General features: G+C 44.5%; 1 protein-coding gene across 4 annotated transcripts in view; it reads right to left on the bottom strand.

Moving 5' to 3' along the window:
• Positions 1-6,248: 6,248 nt before the first annotated feature.
• Positions 6,249-26,785, bottom strand: part of LOC109899645 (protein quaking-like) — a 110,448-nt gene continuing 89,911 nt past the window's right edge. Inside the window, exons 5-8 of one of the 4 annotated variants that reach the window (XR_004211634.1) lie at positions 20,060-20,147; positions 18,398-18,685; positions 15,553-17,563; positions 6,249-9,993 (exon numbers count right to left, since the gene is read on the bottom strand). Coding sequence is in view for 3 of the 4 variants with exons in the window: in XM_031835827.1 (XP_031691687.1) it covers positions 18,291-18,685; positions 20,060-20,147 (483 nt within the window). In the remaining variant the exon portion in view is untranslated. Of the gene's footprint in view, positions 9,994-10,783; positions 18,686-20,059; positions 20,148-26,785 lie in introns of those variants that run through there. The other 3 variants (XM_031835829.1, XM_031835828.1, XM_031835827.1) reach the window with 3 other exon arrangements.

Below are 26,785 nucleotides of genomic sequence, written 5' to 3' on the forward strand. Positions count from 1 at the left end.
ATCAATGATGCCTAGAAGACCGGTGACGTCGACCGCCGAGCACCGCCCGAACAAGGAGAGGCATCGACTTCGGTAGAAGTTGTGACAACATGGCTTTAGAAGCTTCTGATAGGCTAATTGACATAATTTGAGTCAATTAGAGGTGTACCTGTGGATGTATTTCAAGGCCTACCTTCAAACTCAAACTCATCGTTATATTTGGAGGAAAAAGGGGGATGCTTGCAAGCCGATGAACACCATCCCAACAGTGAGGCACGGGGGTGGCAGCATCATGTTGTGGGGGTGCTTTACTGCAGGAGGGACTGGTGCATTTCACAAAATAGATGACATCATGAGGAAATTATGTGTATATATTGAAGCAACATCAGTCCTGACATCAGTCAGAAGTTAAAGCTTGGTCGCAAATGGGTCTTCCAAATGGACAATGACCCCAAGCATACTTCCAAAGTTGTGGCAAAATGGCTTAAGGAAAATAAACAATAAATCATTCTCTATACTATAATTCTGACATTTCACATTCTTAAAATAAAGTGGTGATCCTAACTGACCTAAGACAGGGAATTTTTACTAGGATTAAATGTCAGGAATTGTGAAAAACTGAGCTTCAATGTATTTGGCTAAGGTGTATGTAAACTTCCGACTTCAACTGCATTACCCCCCGTTTTATATGCTTACTTATATAGGTGGCGGTGCATTGTGCCAATCCCTGATATTTACGGCTCTATTCTGTCTGTATCGTTGAAACGTTACATATTGCACAATGGAAATTTCAAGGTAATTCCCGGGTTGACCTTACATATGCAGCGATTACCGTGAATGCAGTCTGCGCTAACGCGGGAACATTAACTCTACATTTCAATCACGCTGTAACGTGAAACTTCTGCGATACGGATGAGGTGAAAACTAGCAAGTGCAAAAGGGAAAAACTATTAGATATGTAAATAGCTCATTACTCACTCTCACAATCAAGTGGAACTCATTCCCTCTCATTTAGGTGATGTTAAGGCTACAACTTCTCCCTGCAGCCACATTCAAATCAAAATCTTGGCTAAATACGGAGAAGGGGAGCTCTGCTCAGCACACTCTACACATGTACAGTCGTGGCTAAAAGTTTTGAGAATGACACAAATATTAATTTTCACAAAGTCTGATGCCTCAGTTTGTATGATGGCAATTTCCATATACTCCAGAATGTTATGAAGAGTGATCAGATGATTTACAATTAATTGCAAAGTCCCTCTTTGCAATGCAAAAAACATTTCCACTGCATTTCAGCCCTGCCACAAAAGGACCAGCTGACATCATGTCAGTGATTCTCTCATTAACACAGGTGTGAGTGTTGACGAGGACAAGGCTGGAGATCACTCTGTCATGCTGATTGAGTTTGAATAACAGACTGGAAGCTTCAAAAGGAGGGTGGTTTAATCATTGTTCTTCCTCTGTCAACCATGGTTACCTACAAGGAAAAACGTGCCGTCATCATTGCTTTGCACAAAAAGGGCTTCACAGGCAAGGATATTGCTGCCAGTAAGATTGCACCTAAATCAGCCATTTATCGGATCATCAAAAACTTCAAGGAGAGCGGTTCAATTGTTGTGAAGAAGGCTTCAGGGCGCCCAAGAAAGTCCAGCAAGCGCCAGGACCGTCTCCTAAAGTTGATTCAGCTGCGGGATCGGGGCACCACCAGTACAGGAATGGCAGCAGGCAGGTGTGAGTGCATCTGCACGCACAGTGAGGCGAAGACTTTTGGAGGATGGCCTGGTGTCAAGAAGGACAGCAAAGAAGCCACTTCTCTCCAGGAAAAACAACAGGGACAGACTGATATTCTGCAAAAGGTACAGGGATTGGACTGCTGAGGACTGGGGTAAAGTCATTTTCTCTGATGAATCCCCTTTCCGATTGTTTGGGGCATCCGGAAAAAAGCTTGTCCGGAGAAGACAAGGTGAGCGCTACCATCAGTCCTGTGTCATGCCAACAGTAAAGCATCCCGAGACCATGCATGTGTTGGGTTGCTTCTCAGCCAAGGGATTGGGCTCACTCAGAACACAGCCATGAATAAAGAATGGTACCAACACATCCTCCGAGAGCAACTTCTCCAAACTATCCAGGAACAGTTTGGTGACGAACAATGCCTTTTCCAGCATGATGGAGCACCTTGTTATCAGGCAAAAGTGATAACTAAGTGGCTCGGGGAACAAAACATCGATATTTTGGGTCCATGGCCAGGAAACTCCCCAGACCTTAATCCCAATGAGAACTTGTGGTCAATCCTCAAGAGGCGGGTGGACAAACAAAAACCCACAAATTATGCAAGAATGGGCTGCCATCAGTCAGAATGTGGCCCAGAAGTTAATTGACAGCATGTCAGGGCGGATTGCAGAAGTCTTGAAAAAGAAGGGTCAACACTGCAAATATTGACTCTTTTGCATCAACTTCATGTCATTGTCAATAAAAGCCTTTGACACTTATGACATTTTTGTAATTTTGTATTCCATTGTAACATCTGACAAAAATACCCAACAACACTGAAGCAGCAGAGTTTGTGGAAATGAATATTTGTGTCATTCTCAAAACTTTTGGCCACGACTGTAGGTAACAGTGTTTCATGGCATTATTTTCCTCTTCACTTAGATGTGTTTCATTTCTTTTGGTTGGAGAACACAAAGGCAATGAGAAGGGCAACAACAGACGGAGATGAAATCATTATAAAATACTGAAGCGAACTGAATACAGAGAATATTGAAAAGACTGCTGCGTTAAAATAACAGTATCCCTGCCATAACGTTCAACTTTATTTAAAAGAGCACCAAGGGGACACATTTCAAAGACACTGTATATCCATAACATAAGATAACAGAGGTAAGGATTGGTAATGGTACTATGGTATTGCCGCAATGCATCACTTTTCAGTTTTCCCAGCCGCCACCAGAAAGCTGACCAAGATCCCAGGCAGCGTCGACATGAAGGTCACAAAGTGCTCTGTGCCTTCCTAAGGTGATCCCTGTGTGGCGGCTGAACGCCCTCCCAGGACTCTCTACCCAGTCCCTGAAAGCTCTGCTTTCATCCTCACTGCCTGTACTGGACTCCCCACCCCTCCCTACCCTCCCTTAAGGACATTTACATACTCATTAGCCCCCCCCCCACACTGCATTATGTTACATTAGGAGTAGGACTGGGAGGGTGGGGGTGGGGGGGGCATACTCCAAGTTGGGGATGGGAGTCGAAGGGTGTGGGGGGGGGGGTCTGCAGATTACGATTCAGGGGGAACATTATTCAACCACTCTCTCTCTCTCATGCAGATTCGGAGCAGGAGAGGGATGAGTACTTCTCTCTGATTGATCCCCACTCTGGGGCAGAATATTGGATGTATCACAGCCAGAGTCTGGTACTGTTCTGCTGAATGGAATAGATGGCAGAGAAGAACAAAGTACACAATGAAAAAGTACCATTGACCCTGATAACAACAGAACACAGCTTTGCTATGATCACAGCATGGTTTCTCCATAACATGTGGGTTTCTGATGGGCATGGCAGTCTGGCAGAAGCAATTTACAGATCAATCCGCACAGCGGAGACTCCAGTATTCTGCTCCAACCCTCTCCTCCTCCTCGTCCTCCTCCTCTACCCCATGGCATGGCAGTGTTGCTGTTATGGCTGCTGTTGATCTATGGCAGGGTGAACTTGAACATTTCACTTCTCATTTCTCCTCCCCAGGAGTTAAAATGTGACGCCCAGAGAGAATCACATCTACTTTAACACTCTTCATAATTGACTCCCCCTCTGTCCCCAGAGAGAGAGAGAGAGAGACTCAGAATCCCACAACCCAATCAGAGATCTGGGAGCAGAGCTTTTTTTCTTCTTCTACAAAAACAAACACTTACGTGGCTCAACACCTGGTGGCGACACAAGATGTGATTTCTTCCCCCAAACAGCCGCCGGGGCCCCCAGCACATCTTATCAGCGCATAGCAGCGGGCCGCTGCAGCCCAGGCAATTTAAGCCCTGTGATAAACATAGCAATTCCCCTAGAAAGCTCCGGAATGGAGGACGAGGAGAGGGGAAAAAGAGAATGAGGAGTGAAACAAGGAATGATAGCCCAGAAAGGGTGAGGGGTGGGACGTGCAAGTATGGATTTGGCCAAAGTATTTGTGTGCTTGTGATGGAGGGAGTCTTGTAGCCTAGTTGCCATGTTGAGAATTGGTTGTAAATTGGAAAATGTTAACAGCTCTCGTGTGTCTCATAACAGCAGGTTGCTAGACCAGAGGTGGTGTTGTTGTTGTTGTGTGTATGAGAGTAGAGATGGCCCGGTGGCCATTTGGGCATCTGAGGAATGCTCCACTGACTTTAGCTTCATGCTGTGGAGATAACCGCAGATAGTAATCCCTCAATTCCCAATTACATGTCCACTCATGCCTCCCAATGTCAGAAAGTGTGAAAGGGGGTATTGATTGGCCATCCACCCCACCTCTGTGCCACACTGTGTTCTGTCTCTGCTTCTGTATCAGTGATCAGGGGTCATTTTACAACCCATTCGCAAGCCTAGTTTGTGGTGTCCTTCACTGTATAAACTACACTGCATAAGTAAACAACTCAAACACAACGTTGTCAAATCACCAGGCTCCTTTCCCACTGTTCTTCAAGTTTCAGCCTGTGTTGTGGAATATAATGTTTCTCATTACGCTACGACGTAGCTCTTCAAGTTTCAGCCTGTGTTGTGGAATATAGTGTTTCTCAGTACGCTACGACGTAGCTCTTCAAGTTTCAGCCTGTGTTGTGGAATATAGTGTTTCTCAGTACGCTACGACGTAGCTCTTCAAGTTTCAGCCTGTGTTGTGGAATATAGTGTTTCTCAGTACGCTACGACGTAGCTCTTCAAGTTTCAGCCTGTGTTGTGGAATATAGTGTTTCTCAGTACGCTACGACGTAGCTCTTCAAGTTTCAGCCTGTGTTGTGGAATACAATGTTTCTCGTTGCGCCACGACGTAGCTCTTCAAGTAAGATGTTGTCAAGTTTCATTTGTTTAAGAACCTTAGGGTTTGTACCTACCAAAATTGTGCCACCCACCGCTTGTATTTCCCGCCCACACTTTTCCATAAACTCCTCAATAGTGCAGATTTCTAGGCCAATGAAAACGTTCTTCCTCTGGGATGTCCCAATTGTCTAGGATTCTATATGAAACCTTCATCAAGCTACAGCATTTCCATAACAAACGATGGTCAATCTATTTATCTTTTACCCTAGATGCAGAGGGGAGTAGCCATGGTTACTGTACAAAACTCGAGTCAATACAGCCACGCTGAAAAACATGGACCGTAGACACACCTCAAATTTCCTTCAAACTTGGGTATTTTATGGGGGTTTGAAATAAAACACAGATTAATACTTTGGCAAATGAAGATAATGAGAAGTTTATCAAAGAGTTTCAAACATTTTTTTAATTTTTATTTTTTAAACATGATCGTTCAAATCTATTTCAAGTACTCTGAAATGTAAGGTCATTTTTATCAGTAACTATTGAGAGAACAACATGCTCATAAAATAAGCATCTACTATGTTTGATTGAGTCAAATGGCCCAATGATGTAAGAGGGTTAGGACTTCATAGCTAGATGTATGTGTCATAGTGTTTCATAGCTGAGAATTACCATCGCATTATACGGTAATAACTTCTATAGCCTTTTGAGGCAGACTCTCTCAAGTTAAGTAGTGCCCTCAGGATGGTAATAAAACAAGTGTTCTTTGTTAATATGTCTGTTTGGAAACATTTATTAAAATAATACTGGCTAAATGAAACATGCCACAACCAAACATCCCTAAATGTGAGGAAAGGAAAAACTTAAATGTGAGGAATCAGTAATAGAGATAAGGCTTTGTCAAGGAGTTAATTTAATGCAGTGTTTCTTAATCATGGTCCTGGGTGCCCAAAGGGTGCACATTAGAGTTTTTTTCCCTAGCACCAGACAACTGATTCCACCAATCAAAGGTTTGATGATGAGTTGATTAGTGGAATCAGGTGTGTAGTGCTAGGGCAAAAACTCTAATTAGCAGGACCAGGATTATGAAACACTGATTTAATAAACTACAAAGAATCTCAAATGAAACAAATAATGTAGCTGATTTTGTCATTTATGTAATTCAAATCTGTAAAGAAGTCATTTAATATTTTGTCTTACACACACATAGAAAATAAGATATAAAAATACATGAATACATTATAAACTTAGAACAATGGCTGCAAATAGACATACTGTTTTCTCATAGGCAATAATTTGGGTATGGTTACACACAATTCATGGAGTAAATGCTAACAGAATCAGTTGAGTTTGACAGCATGGAGTCCTGCAACACGCTTGATTTGCACACTCAGAAAAAAACACCAGATCAAGAATAATGCTGTCAAAATAGCATATAAAAACCTCTGATAATAGCATAACATGCACGTTATTAAGGGATGGGATTGCCATGCTTTATTGGCTATGATATGTTTTCACTCACAACCAATAAAACCATTCGTTTGCCACCATTCTTTTATCACCAATAACAATTTATTGTAAAATATTTGTCTTAATTCAAAGTCAATCCATTATCGTAAATAATAATAAGATTAGTAATAACAATGATAATAATAAGTATGACAATAATCATAATCATAATAATTATTGAGAATACATACTAATTCATCATTTATAACTGATAATAATAATATGCAATTGCACTACAGAACAATGTCTGAAACATAATACTGAGACTGAAACTAAACGGCACACACATTAAGACACAATCTGAGACACAGAGACTCTCCATAAACCACTAGAGGCCATTCTGTTGCATAGTAAATAAAGAAGGGGATGTGGAGCAATGTTTTGGTGTAGACTGGGAAGTACACACAGGCTTTACAGTCAACCACCTAGTTACCACAATCACATAAACCCTTCACCTAGAACTACCACCTGGTCACTGAGACTACAGACCCAATACTCATGTGATGGGTGTTAGAAAACTACATCATGGTCGAGAGCTCAGCTGGGATGTCTATGCCAATGACAACTCCTACATAAGGCCAGTCCAGAACAGCACGTATAACAGTGAAACACAGTCTATTTATAAAGAACGACAGACCCTCCACTCAAGGAAAGGTAAAGACATGCTCGACTATCTGGAGAATGTCAAGAAAAACCCTTGGGACTGTCCTGGCATGAGTAGCTACTACTACTGGATATAACAATTGGGCGACTCTGAGCTGAGGCCCTCATCAACAGACAAAGACATAATACTATTTGTCCATTTAGGACATTAATAGGACTGTGTAGACACTGACTCGGACAGTATTGGTATACTCAGTGCCGGCTCTATCATTTTGAGGGCCCTAAGAGAGATTTGGTTGGGGGAGCCCCCCCCCCTCACCAAGCGGGCACATTTTTTTTTGTGGCCCCCCTCTTGATGACGGAGAGACAAATGTACGTTCTAAAGTAAATGTCCTGCAATTCTACACATTTTGCCATGGGGTGTAGAGAAAATGCTGCAGTTTTAAAGCAAGTTTTCTGCAGTTCTACAGATTTTGCTATGGGGCGGAGATTTCATAACACATTTCAGGCAACTCTACTCATTATGCCATTGGACCAGAGAGATGTATTTTTATTTTTTACAGTTTTAAAGCTAATTTCCTGCAATTCTACCAATTTTACCATGGTGTAGAGAGAAATTGTTGCAGTTTTAAAACTCATTTCCTGCAATTCTACACATTTTGCCCATATTAATCCAATGAGTCCCACGGCGACGCTGGCACGAGTTGGACTTCTTATGTTGCTTATGCCTGGAGCCGGCCCTGGGTATACTACTGATATTACTACTCGATGGAGCACAGGAGGCTGCTGAGGGGAGGACGGCTCATAATAATGTCTGGAATGGAGTAAATGGAATGGCATCAAACGCATGGAAACCACAGGAGGTTGGCGGCACCTTAATTGGGGAGAGCAGGCTTGCGGTAATGACTGGAGCGGAATAAGTGGAATGGGATCAAATACACCAAACCCATGATGTCCAGGTGTTTGATACCATTCCATTTGTTCGGTTCCGGCCATTATTATGAGCCGTTCTCCCCTCAGCAGTCTCCTGTGATTGAAACCATGTGTTTGATGTATTCGATACCATTCCATTTATTCCATTCCAGCCATAACTATGAACCCGTCCTCCCCAATTAAGTTGCCACCGGCCTTCTGTGCTATGGAGCCACCAAAAAGTACTCTTGTGTATCTACGGAAAGGAACCTACTGTGTCTGTCTAGTGTAACAACAAGGCAGAGGTGACTGACTCCGTCTCAGGGCATCTCTCAGTGGCTGACAGACTGTGTGTACTGACTTGTCCTGCAGCTTAAAGGCTGATGACACATTCAGATATCAGAAACCATATGAGTAAAATAAGGCACTTTGTCGTTTTTTTTTTACACTTCAGTTAAATCCTCAACCCCGAATTAAAATGAAAGGTTGTTTTGGTCTTCACTCTCCATCCACAGAAAGAAAACAGGATAGTTTTCATGACATAAAGGGTTTCATTACAAATGTCTCTTTACAATAGTCGAAGGTATAAAAGACTATGTTTTTGAAAAATATATATATTTTTCTTTCCCATGAGCACCCATGTGTAATAAAAGTGTCTATTTTCTTCACATTGGTGCTCACCCCCATTTTTACACATGTATCTACAATTTCAATACATTTGTACAGCAGATAGGCAAGCATGGCTTTTACATCCTCAAAGAAACAGTTGGCTGAAAGAAATGTCTTTATGGCAGAAAAACAACAACGACAATGCCAGGTAACCGGGCAGGTACTCTCCCTTCTATAGTCTTGAAACTCTCTGTTGGACCCCAGGGCCTAGATGAAATCAGATGACGTGTTAACTGGCGAGAGCCGACACCCGACACAGTGGATGTTTTGGCGGTGTCGGAGGTGTAACTGCATTGCAGCTGTCAAATTGGTGAACAGCTGCTCTTGATCACTGTCACAAAGCCACACCCATCCCACTCGAGTTAGGAAGTGCCGAAGAAGAAAGTGTAGGCTATATAGAAATAATGACGCCAAATCATTAAATGAAATGAGAATTTCTAGGTGTAGATTACATCTCATATTCCAGTGATTGAACTTGTGATCAAGGCTGCATGGAATTTCTCTTAATGTGACTCCGTGCAGCCAATGGTAATGTCCGCTTTGGGTATAATGCCAGGAACCACTTGTGGATTTGACAGCTCTAACGCAGTTTCACCTCTGACACACAGCCAAAACAACCACTATGCAGATTGTCTGACTGAATAGACCCCTATTCTCTCTTCAAGTCCTGCTTAAATGAAACCCCCTCAGTCTTCATGTCATAAAAGACCTCATAGTCAGGACTTCATAGTCAGTGAAGAGAGATGGGTCATCAGTTGGCAGGGGTAGATAGATATATATATATATATATATATATATATATATATGAGAGAGAGAGAGGTGGCAGGACTCACCACGCTGCTATACATTCATAGTCAGCTCAGTTACCATGACAGTGGGAAGGTCACCTGGGCGATGTGGCAGGTCCAGGGGGTACGGTGATTTTGGGCGTTCAGGGAGTGGAGGTTTGCATCCTTCTTGATCTTCAGGAGGCGACCAACGGGGCGTTACCAGGGTTTTTTAGAGTGTGGTGTGTTTGGGGGTTGCTTGGCGGGGACTCGGTCAGGGAGGATAAGAGGGGGCATATCAGACCTTATTGCTTAACAATGATTCAGTGCAGGTCTAGAGCCAGTATCTGTCCCCCTAATAAGCAGACTGGGCAGGCAGGAGGGGGCTGCCAAGCCATTGTAGTGTGTCCATTAGTCAGGTGATGAGAAGCTGTGCCTTGACTGACTGTAACAAGCCAAGGCTGCTTTTTTCCCCTTCTACCAAAGAACTGATGTGCGGGCAATGGCCAGGTCGTCATTGGTTGAAGATTTCAGAAGGTCAGGGGTTAGTTGCCAGTGGCGGCTGGGGGGGGGGGGGGTGTTAAGAAACAAACAAACAGAAAAGAGAGACAAATTATAAAGGAGAGAAACAAAAATGAAAGGAAAGAAAAAAGATAAGAGGAGATTAGTCTCAGCTAGCGACAGCAGGATGACAACATGGCTTAACTAATCAGAGCTATACCATGCATCCATTCAATCCACCATGCATTTTCGCCACAACTGCGACCAACCAATCTACACGTGACACCATATGTTTCCATATGCTTTGTCAGAAATGAAAACAATTCATGCAATCCTTCTGTTTGTTTAGATAAAAGGACAATTCATATGATGGGTTGATTGAATCCAAGAGTTCAGCAAGAGCTACTCATCTATATCCTTACAATGTCGTAAAGTCATGAAAGCATGATTTTACATAACGTGAAAGACAGTCCCGTCCCTTCAGCTCACGTGTTAAAAAAGGAAGGAATTAAAAAAGACAATTACAGTAGTTCTAAATGGTTAGTAGCAGTCAAGTAAACGGACAGTAAATCCTAGGCAGAGGGAAAGATCCAAACGAGATGGAGGAAGGTATAGTCGTGGACAACAGTCAGTAAAGTTATTGTTACCTGACTGCTAATAAGTATTAGAGCACTTCAGAGGTTCAAGAGTCAAGCGGCTAGTAGTGGTGGAAGTGAATATTAATAAGTCTCATTGTTTGGGAATGAATTCATTTAGAGAGGTTACAGTGAGAAATTCAAGAAGTCCACACCGCTGTGGAAAAAAAACATTTTAGGCCAAAATGGTGTTTGTCATTTAAAAATAAAAAAAACTCAATATCATTTTTTTATTGCCTTTTCAAAGTATGTTTTCTATTTACAACAAGCATGAAAATCTTTGCTTTAATGATACAAAGCAACACTACATGGTATTTTCTAAAATAGCACACTAGCCATGAAACGTTAAGCTGTGAGCATGCCAAAGCCATCACTTCAGCCAGTGCCCTCAGCTTAGGAGACAATATACAATTCACAGGACACATAATATAAAATGCACTTGCATATAAACACTGAAAAGGTCCTGTCTTTTGTTTAAAGCCCTAAAATATATTCAAAAATAGAGGACATTTTCTAAAGTGGTGCTATAAAGCTGCTATGATGGATATTTGTCTTTCCTACAAATAGCCCTATAGAATAATCCTTGCTATTTCTGACATTTCATATACATTCCTGCTTTATATTTTATATATATATTTATATATATATTTCAAGAAGCCACAAGTAAATACTATTTTCTTTGCAACAACAAAACATTTAAAGAAGCTTTACAGTAAAACATTTTTTTTTGTTTTTTTTAATTCTCAAGTGGAACATTTCTGGTAAATGCATTCACACTCTGGCAATTTCTCATCCAAAATGGACCCTATAATTCTCGGTCCACTCCACAGTGGTCCGTTTAAGACGTATGCAGCTTAGATCATATGTTTCATTTCATCGTCTGAGGTTCTGCCATTCTGACTGCAGCAGAGGAGATGAAGAATGCTTTTGACTTTAAAAAAAAATCATTCAGTGCAAAATAAGATTTGTGCTCTTTTCAAACAGATGTAAAGAACAGAAGAAAGGCTTCTTTACCAGAGTGACAAAATATTGTAAATCTTACTGTATTAAGAGCTGAAGAACTGTGTCGTTGAGAGCGGTTGTAAAATGCTTTCTAATACACTGTAAAGTGTCCAGAGGAAAATCTAAATAGGATATACTGTATACAGTGCCTTCAGAACGTATTCAAACCCTTTTACATTTCCCAGATTTTCTTGTGTTTATAAAGTGGGATTAAATGGGATTTAATTGAAAAAAAGATTGTCAATGATCTACACAAAATACTCTGTAATGTCAAAGTGGAAGATTTTTTATTTATTCATGGGAAATAAAAGAGTAATATATCTTGATTAGATAAGTACCCCCCCCCCCCCCCCCCCCCCTGTGCAATACAGGTTAGAGTCAGCGATTACAGCTTAGAGAAAAAAACTCTTACCCGGAAACTCTAAGAGCTTTGGACACCTGGATTGTACAATATTTTCCCATTATTCTTAAATAATGTGTCAAGCTCTGTCAAGATACCACCAGAGCATTTTGCCAGCAGCATACCACCCTACATCCCACCACTGGCTTTAACCAGCAGCATACCACCCTACATCCCACCGCTGGCTTTAACCAGCAGCATACCACCCTACATCCCACCACTGGCTTTAACCAGCAGCATACCACCCTACATCCCACCGCTGGCTTGCCTCAAAAGCTAAGAAAGGTTGGTCCGGGTCAGTCCCTAGATAGGACACCAGATGCTGCTGGAAGTGGTGTAGGACTCTGTCCTCTTGTCCCCCCCCCCCCCCCCCCAAAAAAAAATATCCCACAAGGCAGTGATTGGGGACATTGCCCTGTGTAGTGTGCTGTCATTCATCCCCCTTCTCTCCCCTAAACCTATTCCCCAGGTCGTTGCTGTAAATGAGAACGTGTTCTCAGTCAACTTACCGGGTTTAAATAAATAAATAAAAAGATGGTCGTTGATCATTGTTAGACAACCATTTTCAAGTCTTGCCATAGATGTTCAAGCCGATTTAAGTCAAAAATTGAACTAGGCCAGTCAGGAACATTCAATGTCATCTTGGTAAGCAACAGTGTATATTTGGCCTTCTGTTTTAGGTTATTGTCCTGCTGAAAGGTGAATTTGTCTCCCAGTGTCTGGTGGAAAGCAGGCTGAACCAGGTTTTCCTCTAGGATTTTGTCTATGCTTAGCTGTATTCCATTTATTTTTATCCTACAAAACTCCCTCGTTCTTGCCGATGACAAGCATACCCATAACATGATGCAGCCAACACCATTCTTCAAAATATGAAGAGTGGTACACAGTGATGTGTTAGGTTGGATTTGCCTCAAACATAATGCTTTGTATTCAGGAAAAAAACATGTATTTCTTTGCACTATTACTTTAGTGCCTTATTTAAACATGATGTATGTTTTGCAATATTTTTTTCCTACAGGCTTCCTTCTTTCCACTCTGTCATTTATGTTAGTAATACAATGTTGTTGATCCATCGTCAGTTATTTCCTATCACAGCCATTAAACTCTGTAACTGTTGTAAAATCACCATTAGCCTCATGGTGAAATCACTGAGCGGTTTCCTTCTTCTCCGGAACTGATTTAAGAAGGGGGCCTGTATCTTTGTAGTGACTGGGTGTATTGATACACCATCAAATGTGTACAATTAATTACTGCACCATTCTCAAAGTGATATTCAATGTCTGTTTTTTTTACCCATCTACCAATAGGTGCCCTTCTTTGCGAAACATAGGAAAAACTCCATGGTCTTTGTGGTTGAATCTGTGCTTGAAATTCACTGCTCGACTGAGGGACCTTAAAGATAATTGTATGTGTGGGGTAGAGAGATGGGGTAGTCATTTAAAAATCATGTTAAACACTACTATTGCACACATAGTCCATGCAACTTGTTATGTGACTTGTTAAGCATATTATTACTAGGCTTACTAGGCAAAAGGGTTGAATACTGACTGACTCTAGACTTAAGCTTTTCATTTTTCATTTGTAAACATTTCTAAAAACAATTCCACCTCGACATTATGGGGCGTTGTCTACATCACTGACACAACCTCTCAACTTAATTCATTTTAAATTCCGTTGGTGAATACTTTCTGAAGGCACTGTAAATCTCTAGACCTCAATTGACGTACTTATTTGATAGTGTATTTACTATTTTGAGACCGTTCAACAGCTTTGCCAATATGAGCTGATAAAAAGAGCCCAGATCTCAGACGCCATCTTAGCTTCCTCCCTGCTTCCACCCGGTCAGCCTGCCTCTTACACACAGGCTTGGCCGGTTGGCCTGCACTCAATCCCCCCTGCCTCATGGTTCAACCCCCCAAACCGCACTGATACGTCATATTACGTTGTGTTACCGTAATGTTTGGATAAACCAATGTTTTAATGGTGTAAAACTGTTCCTCAGAGTGTGGGAGCCAAACCTATGAAGAGGTTGATTGAATACAGACCTTTGTGCGATTTCATCGGATGTTGGTTTGTCATTCAATGTCAGTAACCTATCCGTTACCATTATTATCATGTATTATCATTATGGATTAAGGTTTGACCTTTTAGTAATAATACCCTTTGCATAATATGCACTTCTTAAGTAACTCCATATTACAGTTATTTCTATATTCATTTATTTGTTTTAGGGCAGATTTGAGCTATCAAGTTTTCAGAGGCAATTCACAGACAGCGCTACAGTGCCGAAACCTGAATATCCTTAGACCCAGTTTGCATATACTGTTAATTATATATGTTAATTGTTCCACATCATCTAGCAGAAAAAAAAAAAAGGTGATTTGTGAACTGGACTTATTTAAACAGTATTACAATTGAATAAATTTCACAGGGTTTTCAACTTCAACGTATGTACTAAAATGTAGGTTGATTTATCCAAAAAATGTCTGCATGTAGGCAGTTTTTCAATTGGCATTTGCATCCTATTTTCTGGCACATTGCAAACACTCACTTGATTGGGTACAAGGAATGATCTGTAGTGAAATGTGATGATCCACAGTGTGGGTACAAGGCACACTTGGTGTATTAAGCACCAGGGGTATAAGGATAAAACAGAGAAAAGGCACTGATAGAGAACAGATCCCGCAAATTCCTTGTTGCTCGGGTAATTTGACAAATGGTTTCTTCTCTGGTTTACTGCCTCGGTTATTCTCAGTATTCAGTGAACACATGTGTGACACGTGTGGACTTTAGAGAGCGAAAGCTCTGACTGTTGTGTTTGTTTACCTTATCTGCAGAATAAAACCATTTCCAGTCTATAGCCTACCACGTGTCCATCCCTCTTTTCTTATAACGCCGTTGTTGAGACTTAAAAAAAAATACAGTAGTAAAAATGGGGAGATTAAAAAAATGTAACTATGACATGACAGGTTTTACACTTCTGTGTTGTCCTTGACAATACAACGGGTCAGTTTCCCAAAACATTCATTTCCTCAAACAAATAAATACAAATGGACATAATTTATCGATTAAAACGCTACATTATCCACGTAAGAAGCTGAAGACTTAAGTGCATTTGAAATAAAATTGCATCCTCCTCGTTGAACGGAGGGGGGAAACTAAAATACAGATCATTTGATCTTCTTTTTTTAATAAAGGGGTATCGTCCATTATTTGTCATCGACATCATGTCAGATTCATAAAGTCATCGAAATAATAGAGTGGAGTAGTTTTTTTTGTTTTAAATGCAGGTGTGTATGTTTGTGTCTCTACCTAGATAGCAAAAGCATCATTCGGCTACTGTGTTGTGGTCACTAGTTCTCAGAATCACCTTGTACAGCCCTCCACGTACGCACTCTGAGAACAAATGTATTCCAAATAAATGTTTCTCAGAGGCCACGACGAGGAAGGGTGCGCAGTATGTTGCATCACATCACAAACCGGAACGACTAGCTGAACAATTTGTACATGTTGCAAAACAGATCAGGACCAACAGTGAGCAGGCATTGGCAATAAAACACAAATGCATAAGAGCTAAACTAACCTCGGTCTGCGGTCACTATCCTTTGGTAAGGATGGACCCGCAGTTCGTGCCTTCGAACCTTAGTAGTCACTGCACCTGCTCGGATTGCAACAACATGACCAAAACAAGGATTAGGTCATTTCCTCCTTCGCCGTTTCCATCAAGTCAATTCGTCATATCATCAAGGTTTATACGACCAAACACGTAACACAATTAGGAAAAAATCTTTAGAAATACATGTTAAGGCACAAATTATACTCATATACTTCATCGTAACAAGGAGAAATCTTGGACATAGTAGCATTTGTGACTATGGAGTAACCTTGACTGTAAGGATCCATTGTTTTCTTGAGTCCTTGTTACAAATTTGCAGGAATTAGGCATTTATGCACACACACACACACACACACACACACACACACACACACACACACACACACACACACACACACACACACACACACACACACACACACACACACACACACACACACACACATACACATACACACACAGGGGAGCTTTACTAGTCACATAATCTCAGGTTGAGCATCAGGAAGTGCATCTCCTCAGTTATTCATTTTAAATATAATACTGATCACCCACTCTCTGGTTAAAGCCCAGAGATGAAAGCTTTTAGGCACATTTGCAGTAGTAAAAAAAATGAACATCTCTTATAAAATAAAAAATAAAAGAATAGGTAGAAAAAAAGGCAATGAATTAAGTGATTAGTAAAGCGTGACAGTATTGTATAGATTTTCAATCCCAGACATAGCAGTCAGTGAAACAGTCGCATACCGTAGGTCTGCGAAAATATACTTATATGAATGTGTGTACAGGATGCACATACACACTCACACATAATGCATGGCGTTAAGGCCCGTGCCTCTTCGGGGAGGTTTGGCCGGTGTAAACATCAGTAGTGAGGGAGCCTGCCTGTCTGTGTCTGTCTGTCTGTGTGCCTGTCTGTGTCTGTGTGCCTGTCTGTGTCTGTGTGCCTGTCTGTGTCTGTGTGCCTGTCTGTGTCTGTGTCTGTCTGCCTGTCTGTGTCTGTCTGTCTGACTGCTATATGCCCGGCTCTTGGTTCATTACACTCAAGGCAGCTGTGAAACAAAAGCACATGTGTGTCAACACTCAGATCGGATGAGGGGCTCAGTAAGGATCCGTGAAACTCTTTTAGCCTTTCGTGGGGAAAGCCACACCTATTGAATAAAGGAAGGGAACGGTGAATTAGTGTCAGGAGTTCCTGTCAACACACACCAGGCCCCTATTCCCGAAGCCATTTTAGGACACTCCGTTTGAGTCCATGCAAAAATGTGTTATACAAAAGGACTATGTTGTTCACTCACTGACTGTCGTTTGGGCTACACTTGAGCTGAAAGTCTCATTCTGTGAATATTTTTCATAAGAGTGAAGTTAAGACTGTCAGTGTCGGGACAGAATGTCCTAAAATCCCTTTGTGAATAAAGCCTGTGAGGCCTAGACGCTTTAACTGCAGGTGACCCATCGCCAACACACACCATCTCCCCCATTGGCTCCGCAAGCCCTCTCTGTCGACCCCCTCTGACCCCTCACCTTCCTCATGTTACCCCTCAGGACACCCCCAAGCCACACCCAGAGAGAGGGGGGCGCCCCCAAGGGGGGTCTGCAGCAAGGTGGAGCTCAGTTCTCCCTCGTCATCATACACAAATATATCATCATCATCAGGACAGGAAATCAAAAAGGGTTGATCAGTAACACACACGTCACTTTGAACAGACATTAAAAGAGGAAGGGCCGAGGCTTCCCCTTGTGGCTTGTGGTTGCTTAGAGAGGGCCAATCCTCAACCAGTCCAGCGTGTGGTGGCGGGGAGGGAGGAGGGAGATGAGGAGGTGGGTGTGTGTTGTTTGAGGGGGTGGAGGGAAAGAGGGAGGGAAGGGACGTTTCTTTAAAAGGGAGGCCGGTTGCAGGGCTCTCCTCGCTGCACAGTGATGGGAAAGTGACAGGTCTGAAACCCCAGGTAGAGGGGCAGCTCTTCGGCCTTTGAGGACGCTGTATAGGTCACACAAGAGAGAGAGACAGGGTGAAATCTTCACTGGGCTCCGCCGCTCCTCGACCCCCCCCCCCCCCTTTACAGTAACAACCCCCACCCACCCAGCCTCACTCACCCAACCCCCAACCCCCCACCCCAAAATCCAGAATCCCCTCTCCCCTCTCCCTTCACCCAGACATTTAGGCGGAACTCTGGCTGCTAATGGCTGACACCCTGGCTGTCTGGAATGTGCTCAACCCAATTGGACACGCTGCTGTTGACCTTTTGGTGCATTGGTAACAGTTCAGATTTACAATGTGCCTTTGGGTACAGTCTGTCTTAATGGAGTCAAGTCGCGTTTGTAATATGATATTTTCTAAAGTGGCTTTTTTCAAAGCCATAGGGCTGCGTGTGTATGCAGGGACTGGGAGAGAGGAGGGTAAGGACCCTTTTCCGAATGAAACCGCCTCCTCTTACAAATCACAGAGCCAGTAGAGCTCTTAACTTCCAGTTCATTTATGCACACATTTCTTAAAGGGCTTTATAGAGGAGAGAATTGTCTCATGATAGTGAAAAGAAAGATGCAGTAAAGAGCTGGAATGTTTTTTTTTTCTGTTGCTGACCCCTCTCTTTCAGTGGTATCTCCTGGGAGGCTGGGGCGGGCGAGGGCGAGAGACGGGGGAGTGTGGTATTATTCTGAGGGGGGGGGGTCGTCACAAAAGTGTGAATGGGGGGGCGGGGCCGTATTTAGGAGGAGTGGCGCAGGATCAGCGTGGGGGCGGGATTCCACTGGCCATGGGGGTGGTGGTGTTGGTGGGGGGCTGCGGGGCAATCGCAGGGGCACGCATGCTTACCTAACACCCCGCTGGAGTCGATGGGGTACTCCAGGATGGAGGTGGCAGGGGCCAGTGTGTAGGGGTAATCGTACGGCGAAGCATATATGAGGCCCGACTCGGGACCCTGGGTCATGACGCCCGGGTGGGGCGAGCCGTTGGGCATGCAGGTCTGGATCTGTCGGATCAGGGGCATTAGGGTGGGGCCGGCCGGGGTGGAAGTGCGCAAGGCGTTCTGGGGCATGGGGGCGGGGCCGGCGATGATGCGGGGCGCCTGGGCGTTCGCTGCAAGAGAGAAGGCAAGGGCAGCTGGAGTGAGCGGAAAACACGGGAGGAGAGGTGGAGGAGGAGGAAGAGGGAGGGGTGTGTGGAGAGACCAGAGGGGGAGGAGAGGTGGAGGAGGAGGAAGAGGGAGGGGTGTGTGGAGAGACCAGAGGGCAAGGAGAGGTGGAGGAGGAGGAAGAGGGAGGGGTGTGTGGAGAGACCAGAGGGGGAGGAGAGGTGGAGGAGGAGGAAGAGGGAGGGGTGTGTGGAGAGACCAGAGGGGGAGGAGAGGTGGAGGAGGAGGAAGAGGGAGGGGTGTGTGGAGAGACCAGAGGGGGAGGAGAGGTGGAGGAGGAGGAAGAGGGAGGGGTGTGTGGAGAGACCAGAGGGCAAGGAGAGGTGGAGGAGGAGGAAGAGGGAGGGGTGTGTGGAGAGACCAGAGGGGGAGGAGAGGTGGAGGAGGAGGAAGAGGGAGGGGTGTGTGGAGAGACCAGAGGGGGAGGAGAGGTGGAGGAGGAGGAAGAGGGAGGGGTGTGTGGAGAGACCAGAGGGGGAGGAGAGGTGGAGGAGGAGGAAGAGGGAGGGGTGTGTGGAGAGACCAGAGGGGGAGGAGAGGTGGAGGAGGAGGAAGAGGGAGGGGTGTGTGGAGAGACCAGAGGGCAAGGAGAGGTGGAGGAGGAGGAAGAGGGAGGGGTGTGTGGAGAGACCAGAGGGGGAGGAGAGGTGGAGGAGGAGGAAGAGGGAGGGGTGTGTGGAGAGACCAGAGGGGGAGGAGAGGTGGAGAGAAGTGGAAGAAAAAGGAGGATACAAAACACAAGTTAGCATCTATCACACATATCATAGGACACACTCAGAGAATATCAGATAAGTCAGGAACCGGAGAAAAAGCTACATAAACAAACTGTTCGACAGACTGGCCTTACTTAGCTTCCACTACACAGCATTTAGCACAATATAAGAGAGGTTTTCAAGGATTGCCTCCATTCATCTCTAGCACGGAGTTTGATTCGGGCACAACAGTGCTGGCTGGGATCTGTTCAGCACAAACACCATGCGATTGGAATGAGGCACGCATCTCCCTCAGCGACACAAAATGGACGCCCAGTCAGAGCCAGACCGCTCTTCCTCCTTTAAAAGAACTCGCCCGAGTGCCACCCAATAGGACAGCAGGGAAACCAAAGTAACTAAAGAAACAATAAAAAATGCACTGAGGGGAACGCTGAACGTGGCAAGCCAAAAGCACACTCTGTTCAATTCATGGCACCGCACAACGCTCCTGGGCTTGTCGTGAGCGAAAAGGAGCAGTTTGAATTACATTGCTCCCGGACACACAAAGGGCTGTTCTACCGTGTCAGTCAGTGCCCCCCCCCCCCCTCCCCCCCGTCCCTAGGGAGAGGGGCGCGGTGATGTCATCCTTACGTGACTTGATGTTGGCGTCTCGGTAGGTGCCGTTGAGGATGGCCAGCTCCATCAGCTGCATCTTCTTCAGGCTGTCCTCTCCCTCCGCCTGGAGCACAGAGACACAGGAACAGTCACACAGAGACACAGGAATAGTCGCACAGAGACACAGGAACAGGCACACAGAGACACAGGAACAGTCGCACAGAGACACAGGAACAGTCGCACAGAGACACAGTAACAGTCGCACAGAGACACAGGAACAGTCGCACAGAGACACAGGAACAGTCGCACAGAGACACAGGAACAGTCGCACAGAGACACAGGAACAGTCGCACAGAGACACAGGAACAGTCACACAGAGACACAGGAACAGTCACACAGAGACACAGGAACAGTCACACAGAGACACAGGAACAGTCACACAGAGACACAGGAACAGTCACACAGAGACACAGGAACAGTCACACAGAGACACAGGAACAGTCACACAGAGACACAGGAACAGTCACACAGAGACACAGGAACAGTCGCACAGAGACACAGGAACAGTCACACAGAGACACAGGAACAGTCAAACAGAGACACAGGAACAGTCACACAGAGAGCAGAACATGTTGAACGGCGACTCACGTCTGCACACATACCGTAAGACTTGGAGCACAGACACACTGTATGATTGTCTCACATCAGTACACAGACACTCAGCTCTCTCACACACACCGCACGCACACACACACACACACACACACACACACACACACACACACACACACACACACACACACACACACACACACACACACACACACACACACACACACACACACACACACACACACACACACACACACACACACACACAGAATCCAAATCGCCAAAGCAACCAAATGGCATCCGATCGTGCCAGACACCGAAAGACACATACACAAACGTTCCTACCAATTATCAGCAATTATTTACTGAAGCGATTTGGTTGGCAGTTTGAAAAGATCCAGCAGGAGTCCAGATCTAGATTCAGTAGCAGCAGGGTATCCAATCTGCCACCGCATCTTTGATATTTACTTCAGCCCTTAATCGGCTCATCTGCCAGAGTAACGAATGGGAGGAGAAACACTTTGTTCATCAGTCAAACTTTTCCACATCACTGGGATGATTCATCTCCACGCCTAGAGCAACAATGCGTTTTGAAAACGTAACGCAACGAGACAGAACTCGATCACAACTTTGATTTGGGGAAAATCGGTAAAGATGAGAAGACGAGGGGGCGGGGAAAAGCGGTAAAGATGAGAAGACGAGGGGGCGGGGAAAAGCGGTAAAGATGAGAAGACGAGGGGGCGGGGAAAAGCGGTAAAGATGAGAAGACGAGGGGGCGGGGAAAAGCGGTAAAGATGAGAAGACGAGGGGGGCGGGGAAAAGCGGTAAAGATGAGAAGACGAGGGGGCGGGGAAAAGCGGTAAAGATGAGAAGACGAGGGGGCGGGGAAAAGCGGTAAAGATGAGAAGACGAGGGGGCGGGGAAAAGCGGTAAAGATGAGAAGACGAGGGGGCGGGTAAAAGCGGTAAAGATGAGAAGACGAGGGGGCGGGGAAAAGCGGTAAAGATGAGAAGACGAGGGGGCGGGGAAAAGCGGTAAGATGAGAAGAACGAGGGGGCGGGGAAAAGCGGTAAAGATGAGAAGACGAGGGTGCGGGGAAAAGCGGTAAAGATGAGAAGACGAGGGTGCGGGGAAAAGCGGTAAAGATGAGAAGACGAGGGGGCGGGGAAAAGCGGTAAAGATGAGAAGACGAGGGGGCGGGGGAAAGCGGTAAAGATGAGAAGACGAGGGGGCGGGGAAAAGCGGTAAAGATGAGAAGACGAGGGGGCGGGGAAAAGCGGTAAAGATGAGAAGACGAGGGGGCGGGGAAAAGCGGTAAAGATGAGAAGACGAGGGTGCGGGGAAAAGCGGTAAAGATGAGAAGACGAGGGTGCGGGGAAAAGCGGTAAAGATGAGAAGACGAGGGGGCGGGAAAAGCGGTAAAGATGAGAAGACGAGGGGGCGGGGAAAAGCGGTAAAGATGAGAAGACGAGGGGGGCGGGGAAAAGCGGTAAAGATGAGAAGATGAGGGGGCGGGGAAAAGCGGTAAAGATGAGAAGACGAGGGGGCGGGGAAAAGCGGTAAAGATGAGAAGACGAGGGGGCGGGGAAAAGCGGTAAAGATGAGAAGACGAGGGGGCGGGGAAAAGGCATTGACCTGACATGTGCGTCGTCTATGGAACCACAGTGAACGTACTTTTAGAAAACACTCTGAGCCTTTGGGAGCCAAAAACAAAACGCACAAAGGGCTCGTGTATCTACTGTAAACATCAATACTTTTTAATAAGTGAAGACTGCAGTGATTAATAGCCTATGAAGAGAAGGCACTGCAGGAATAAATCCCTCTGACTCTGTATTGAGTCAACAGAGTCTACTGAGCGTTCCAGAGGAGGCTGGTATATAAGATCTGGGATGGAATGAATGGAACGGTATCAAACACATCAAACATATGGAAAACCCCATTTGACTCCTTGCCATTCATCCCATTCCAGCCATTACAATGAGCCCGTCCTCCTATAGCTCCGCCCCACCAGCCTCCTTTGTCTAGTTCTGTCCTTGAGTGGTACTGTTATGTTCAATTCTCTTTGAGCAGAAGCGTAGCATCGATGTAATGTGTGTGTGTGTGTGTTTTTGGGAGTGTTTAAGGACAATACAGTGTCGTCCTCTGCACATTCCTCTCCGATTATACGGTAGGGAGGTGTGGAGGCTTTTCGATCTTGGACAATGGACACCAATGGATGACTCTTGGTATGTTTGCTTTCTAGTCTGCCTTCAGCTTGCAGTTGTTGGCCTGGGCCAGTGAGTGGTGCTGTGTTGTCACTCATATCAGTGAGTCCAGTAGGGCTATCTTAACACCTCCACTGTTACAGTCTGTATACTGCTGTGATGTGGTTCTGGTCAGGGATGCACGGGTGAGAGTCTGTTGCCCCGTGATTGCTTGGCCCTCTACTTTAGCTGTCAGTGTCAATGGCAGTAGTCCACGAGTCATGTTCTCACATCAACCTCTGTGTCTCTCTTCTTAAAATTTCCCAGCTAGGAATATCACAGGAGGTTGCACCTTAATTGGGGAGAAAGGGCTCGTGGTAATGACTGGAGCGGAATCTGTGGAATAGTATCAAACACATCAAACACATGGTAGTTTTTGCTCTTCTCCACCTCCACCTCTGCTGTGACAGTGTTGCCGTGGGCCCTTCCTGCTCCCACAGCTAAACGCTGCCAAGCACAGACACAGAAAGGGCCACTCTCTGTCTCTCTCTGCACAACTCACACAGTAGCACAATTCAGCAGCCGGCCACAGACACTGGAGCGTGTGTTTTTCAGTGTGTGTGTGTGTGTGTGTGTGTGTGTCTTACATTTTTTTTTAATTGTGTGCACTAGCGTGAGTACCCATTTGTGTTTACATGGGTTCTATTTCCAGGTGGCGCAAGTGTCAAACGCACGTTCTGCAATTGACCTGTCTAGCATCAGCAGGCGCTGAGTTGGGAGAGGTGGCAATATTTTAGGTGGGTCTTTTTTTTAAAAACAAGCACAAAAGTGACAATTTCATGCAGCGCTAATGGGAGGTTTTATAAGACCCATCCAAAGCAGGTCTTATCAGTAACACAGTTGGTAATGGAGTGGATTCTGGGTGCAGAAGCAGAGCTTATCCAGCCATGATGCATAGTGCCCATGGAAGGAGAGATGTGCCTTTTGTACCAGTAAATCTCGTATTTAGAACCCCCCCATTTAGTTTAATTTGATTAAAACTGAAGCATAGTCTACCCTCCCCTTAGTCTTTTTTATCCTGGCCATTGTCCAAGTAGCCTATGAATAAAGGGGTTTTAAATAGTCTACTGAGAGTGACTTAAAATATTGGAGTTTTTTTTGTTTGCCCTCATGCTTTTTCATTATTCACAATTCACATACCTGCCTACTTCATTTCTCTTGTTCAAGTAGGCTAATCCATCCCCATTTTCAAAGAGCGCCCCTCGTCTGATTACCAAAGAGCGCCCCTCGTCTGATTACCAAAGAGCGCCCCTCGTCTGATTACCAAAGAGCGCCCCTCGTCTGATTACCAAAGAGCGCCCCTCGTCTGATTACCAAAGAGCGCCCCTCGTCTGATTACCAAAGAGCGCCCCTCGTCTGATTACCAAAGAGCGCCCCTCGTCTGATTACCAAAGAGCGCCCCTCGTCTGATTACCAAAGACGCGCTCCTCTAAACTATTCAGTCCTCTAACAATTCCATATCAACTGCACATGTTCTGGAGAATGTGCCTCACACAAAGGCAACGGTATAATTGAAAGGAGCCTAGTATTTTGTATAGATGTGCGAATGTTATGCATAAAGACATCTAGAGGCCTGAATGTGCACGTAGTGCCAACGAACGAGAGAAGAGATTTTTTGATATCATGCTTCTGACCCCTCCCTATTTCGACAGACAGTTTTGTTTTTCATTTCATTTGATTAAAAACCAAACCTCCCCGCCACTCAATGTTTTTTTGTTGTTGTTGCCCTGCCCAATGCATTTCTCAAACAGTGTTTGGCTCGTGAGACTGCTTTGAAACAAATATGAATCAAAAGCTTTATTAAAAAGATCAGGTTTGGGAGCAGCAAAACAGTGAGCGGACATCGCCTTTGTATGATTATTTTTGCCGCCTCCAGTTATTATTTTGCTCTTTTGTGTAAAAGCCTCCATAATCTACCTTCATATTATATACCCACGGGGAGCAATTATGGTGCCTGTAACTGTATCAAGACCAAGCCTATTTAAAACAAGTTCTTTCACTTTGATTCAAATGGTTCACTCTCTTTTTTTAAGTCTGATCAATAGTGAATTGAATCTTGTTTATGGACAATGTTTGGCATGTCCATGGCTCAGACATGGCAGACATAATGCAATTTACAGTAGGCCTATCAGTGTGAGTGCTATGTTTAACGATACAGTGCCATTCAGAAAGTATTCAGACCCCTTGACTTCTTACACATGTTGTTACGTCACAGCCTTGTTCTAAAATGGATTAAATACATACATTTCCTCAACAATCTACACCCAAAACCCCATAATTACAAAGCAAAAAAAGTTTAGAAATTTTTGCAAATGGATTAAATATAAAAAACATAAATTCCTAATTTACATTATTATTCAGACCCTTTGCTATTAGACTCGAAATTGATCTCAGGGGAATCCTGTTTCCATTGATCATTCTTGAGATGTTTCTATAGCTTGATTAGAGTCCACCTGTGGTAAATTCATTTGATTAGACATGATTTGGAAAGGCACACACCTGTATATATTAGGTCCCATAGTTGACAGTGCACATCAGGGAAAAAACCAAGCCATGAGGTCGAAGGAATTGTCCGTAGAGCTCTGAGATAGGATTTAGTTGAGGCACAGATCTGGGGAAGGGTACCAAAAAATGCCTGCCACATTGAAGGTCCCCAAGAACACAGTAACCTCCATGATTCTTAAATGCAACCACCAAGACTCTTCCTAGAGCCTGCTGCCTGGCCAAACTGAGCAATCGGGGGGAAGGGCCTTGGTCAGGGATGTGACAAAGAACCTGATGATCACTCTGACAGAGCTCTAGAGTTCCTCTGTAGAGATGGGAGAACCTTCCAGAAGGACAACCATCTCTGCAGCACTCCACCAATCAGGCCTTTATTGTAGAGTGGCCAGACAGAAGCCACTCTGATAGCTAGCTTGGAGTTTGCCAAAAGGCACCTAAAGAAACAAGATTCTCTGGTCTGCTGAAACCAAGACTGAACTATTTGGTCTGAATGACAATCATCACGTCTGGAGGAAACATGGCACCATGCAGTGAAGCATGGTGGTGGCAGCATTGTTTGGGGATGTCTTTCAGCAGCAGGGACTGGAAGACTAGTCAGGGTAGAGGGCAAAGATGAACGGAGCAAATTACAGCGAGATGAAAACCTGCCGCAGAGCACTCAGGACTTCAGACTGGGGTGAAGGTCCACCTTCCAACATGACAACAACCCTAAGCACACAGCCAAGACAATGCTGTAGTGGCTTCGGGACATGTCTCTGAATGTCCTTGAGTGTCCCAGCCAGAGCCCGTACTTGAACCCGATCGAACATCTCTGGAGAGACCTGAAAATAGCTGTGCAGCAACGCTCCGCATCCAACCTGATAGAGCTTGAGAGGATCTGTAGAGAAGAACGGGATAAACTCCCCAAATACAGGTGTGACAAGCTTGTGCTTCAACAAATACTGAGTAAAGGGTCTGAATACTTATGTAAATGTGATATTTCAGCTTTTTATTTATAATACATTTGTACGAATTAAAATAAACTGGTTTTGCTTTGTCATTATGGGAGGTTGTATTTACATTGATGAGGAAAAAAACAAACAATTTAGACATTTTAGAAGGAGGCTGTAATGTGGAAAAAGTGCACTGTATTTCCACATTGAAGCCATTCAATTAGGCTTCTTACAATGTTGACTACAAACATGTTCAACATATTTAGCAAAGATGGGCTGGGCCTACATATATTTTGTTATTTTGTTTCTGTAGGCTATTTAACAAACTAGGCTATTACGGAGTAACATTCAAATAGGAGTTGATGACAGCGCAATACATGCAATAGCGTAAATGAACAACTTGAAGCAACCAAACATTTTATGCTATGGAGCATATGCTGATTGGCCAGTGAGGGGTCAAGCATTGACACACC

The sequence above is a fragment of the Oncorhynchus kisutch genome, linkage group LG11, assembly GCF_002021735.2.
Source record: "Oncorhynchus kisutch isolate 150728-3 linkage group LG11, Okis_V2, whole genome shotgun sequence".
Lineage (NCBI taxonomy): Eukaryota > Metazoa > Chordata > Actinopteri > Salmoniformes > Salmonidae > Oncorhynchus > Oncorhynchus kisutch.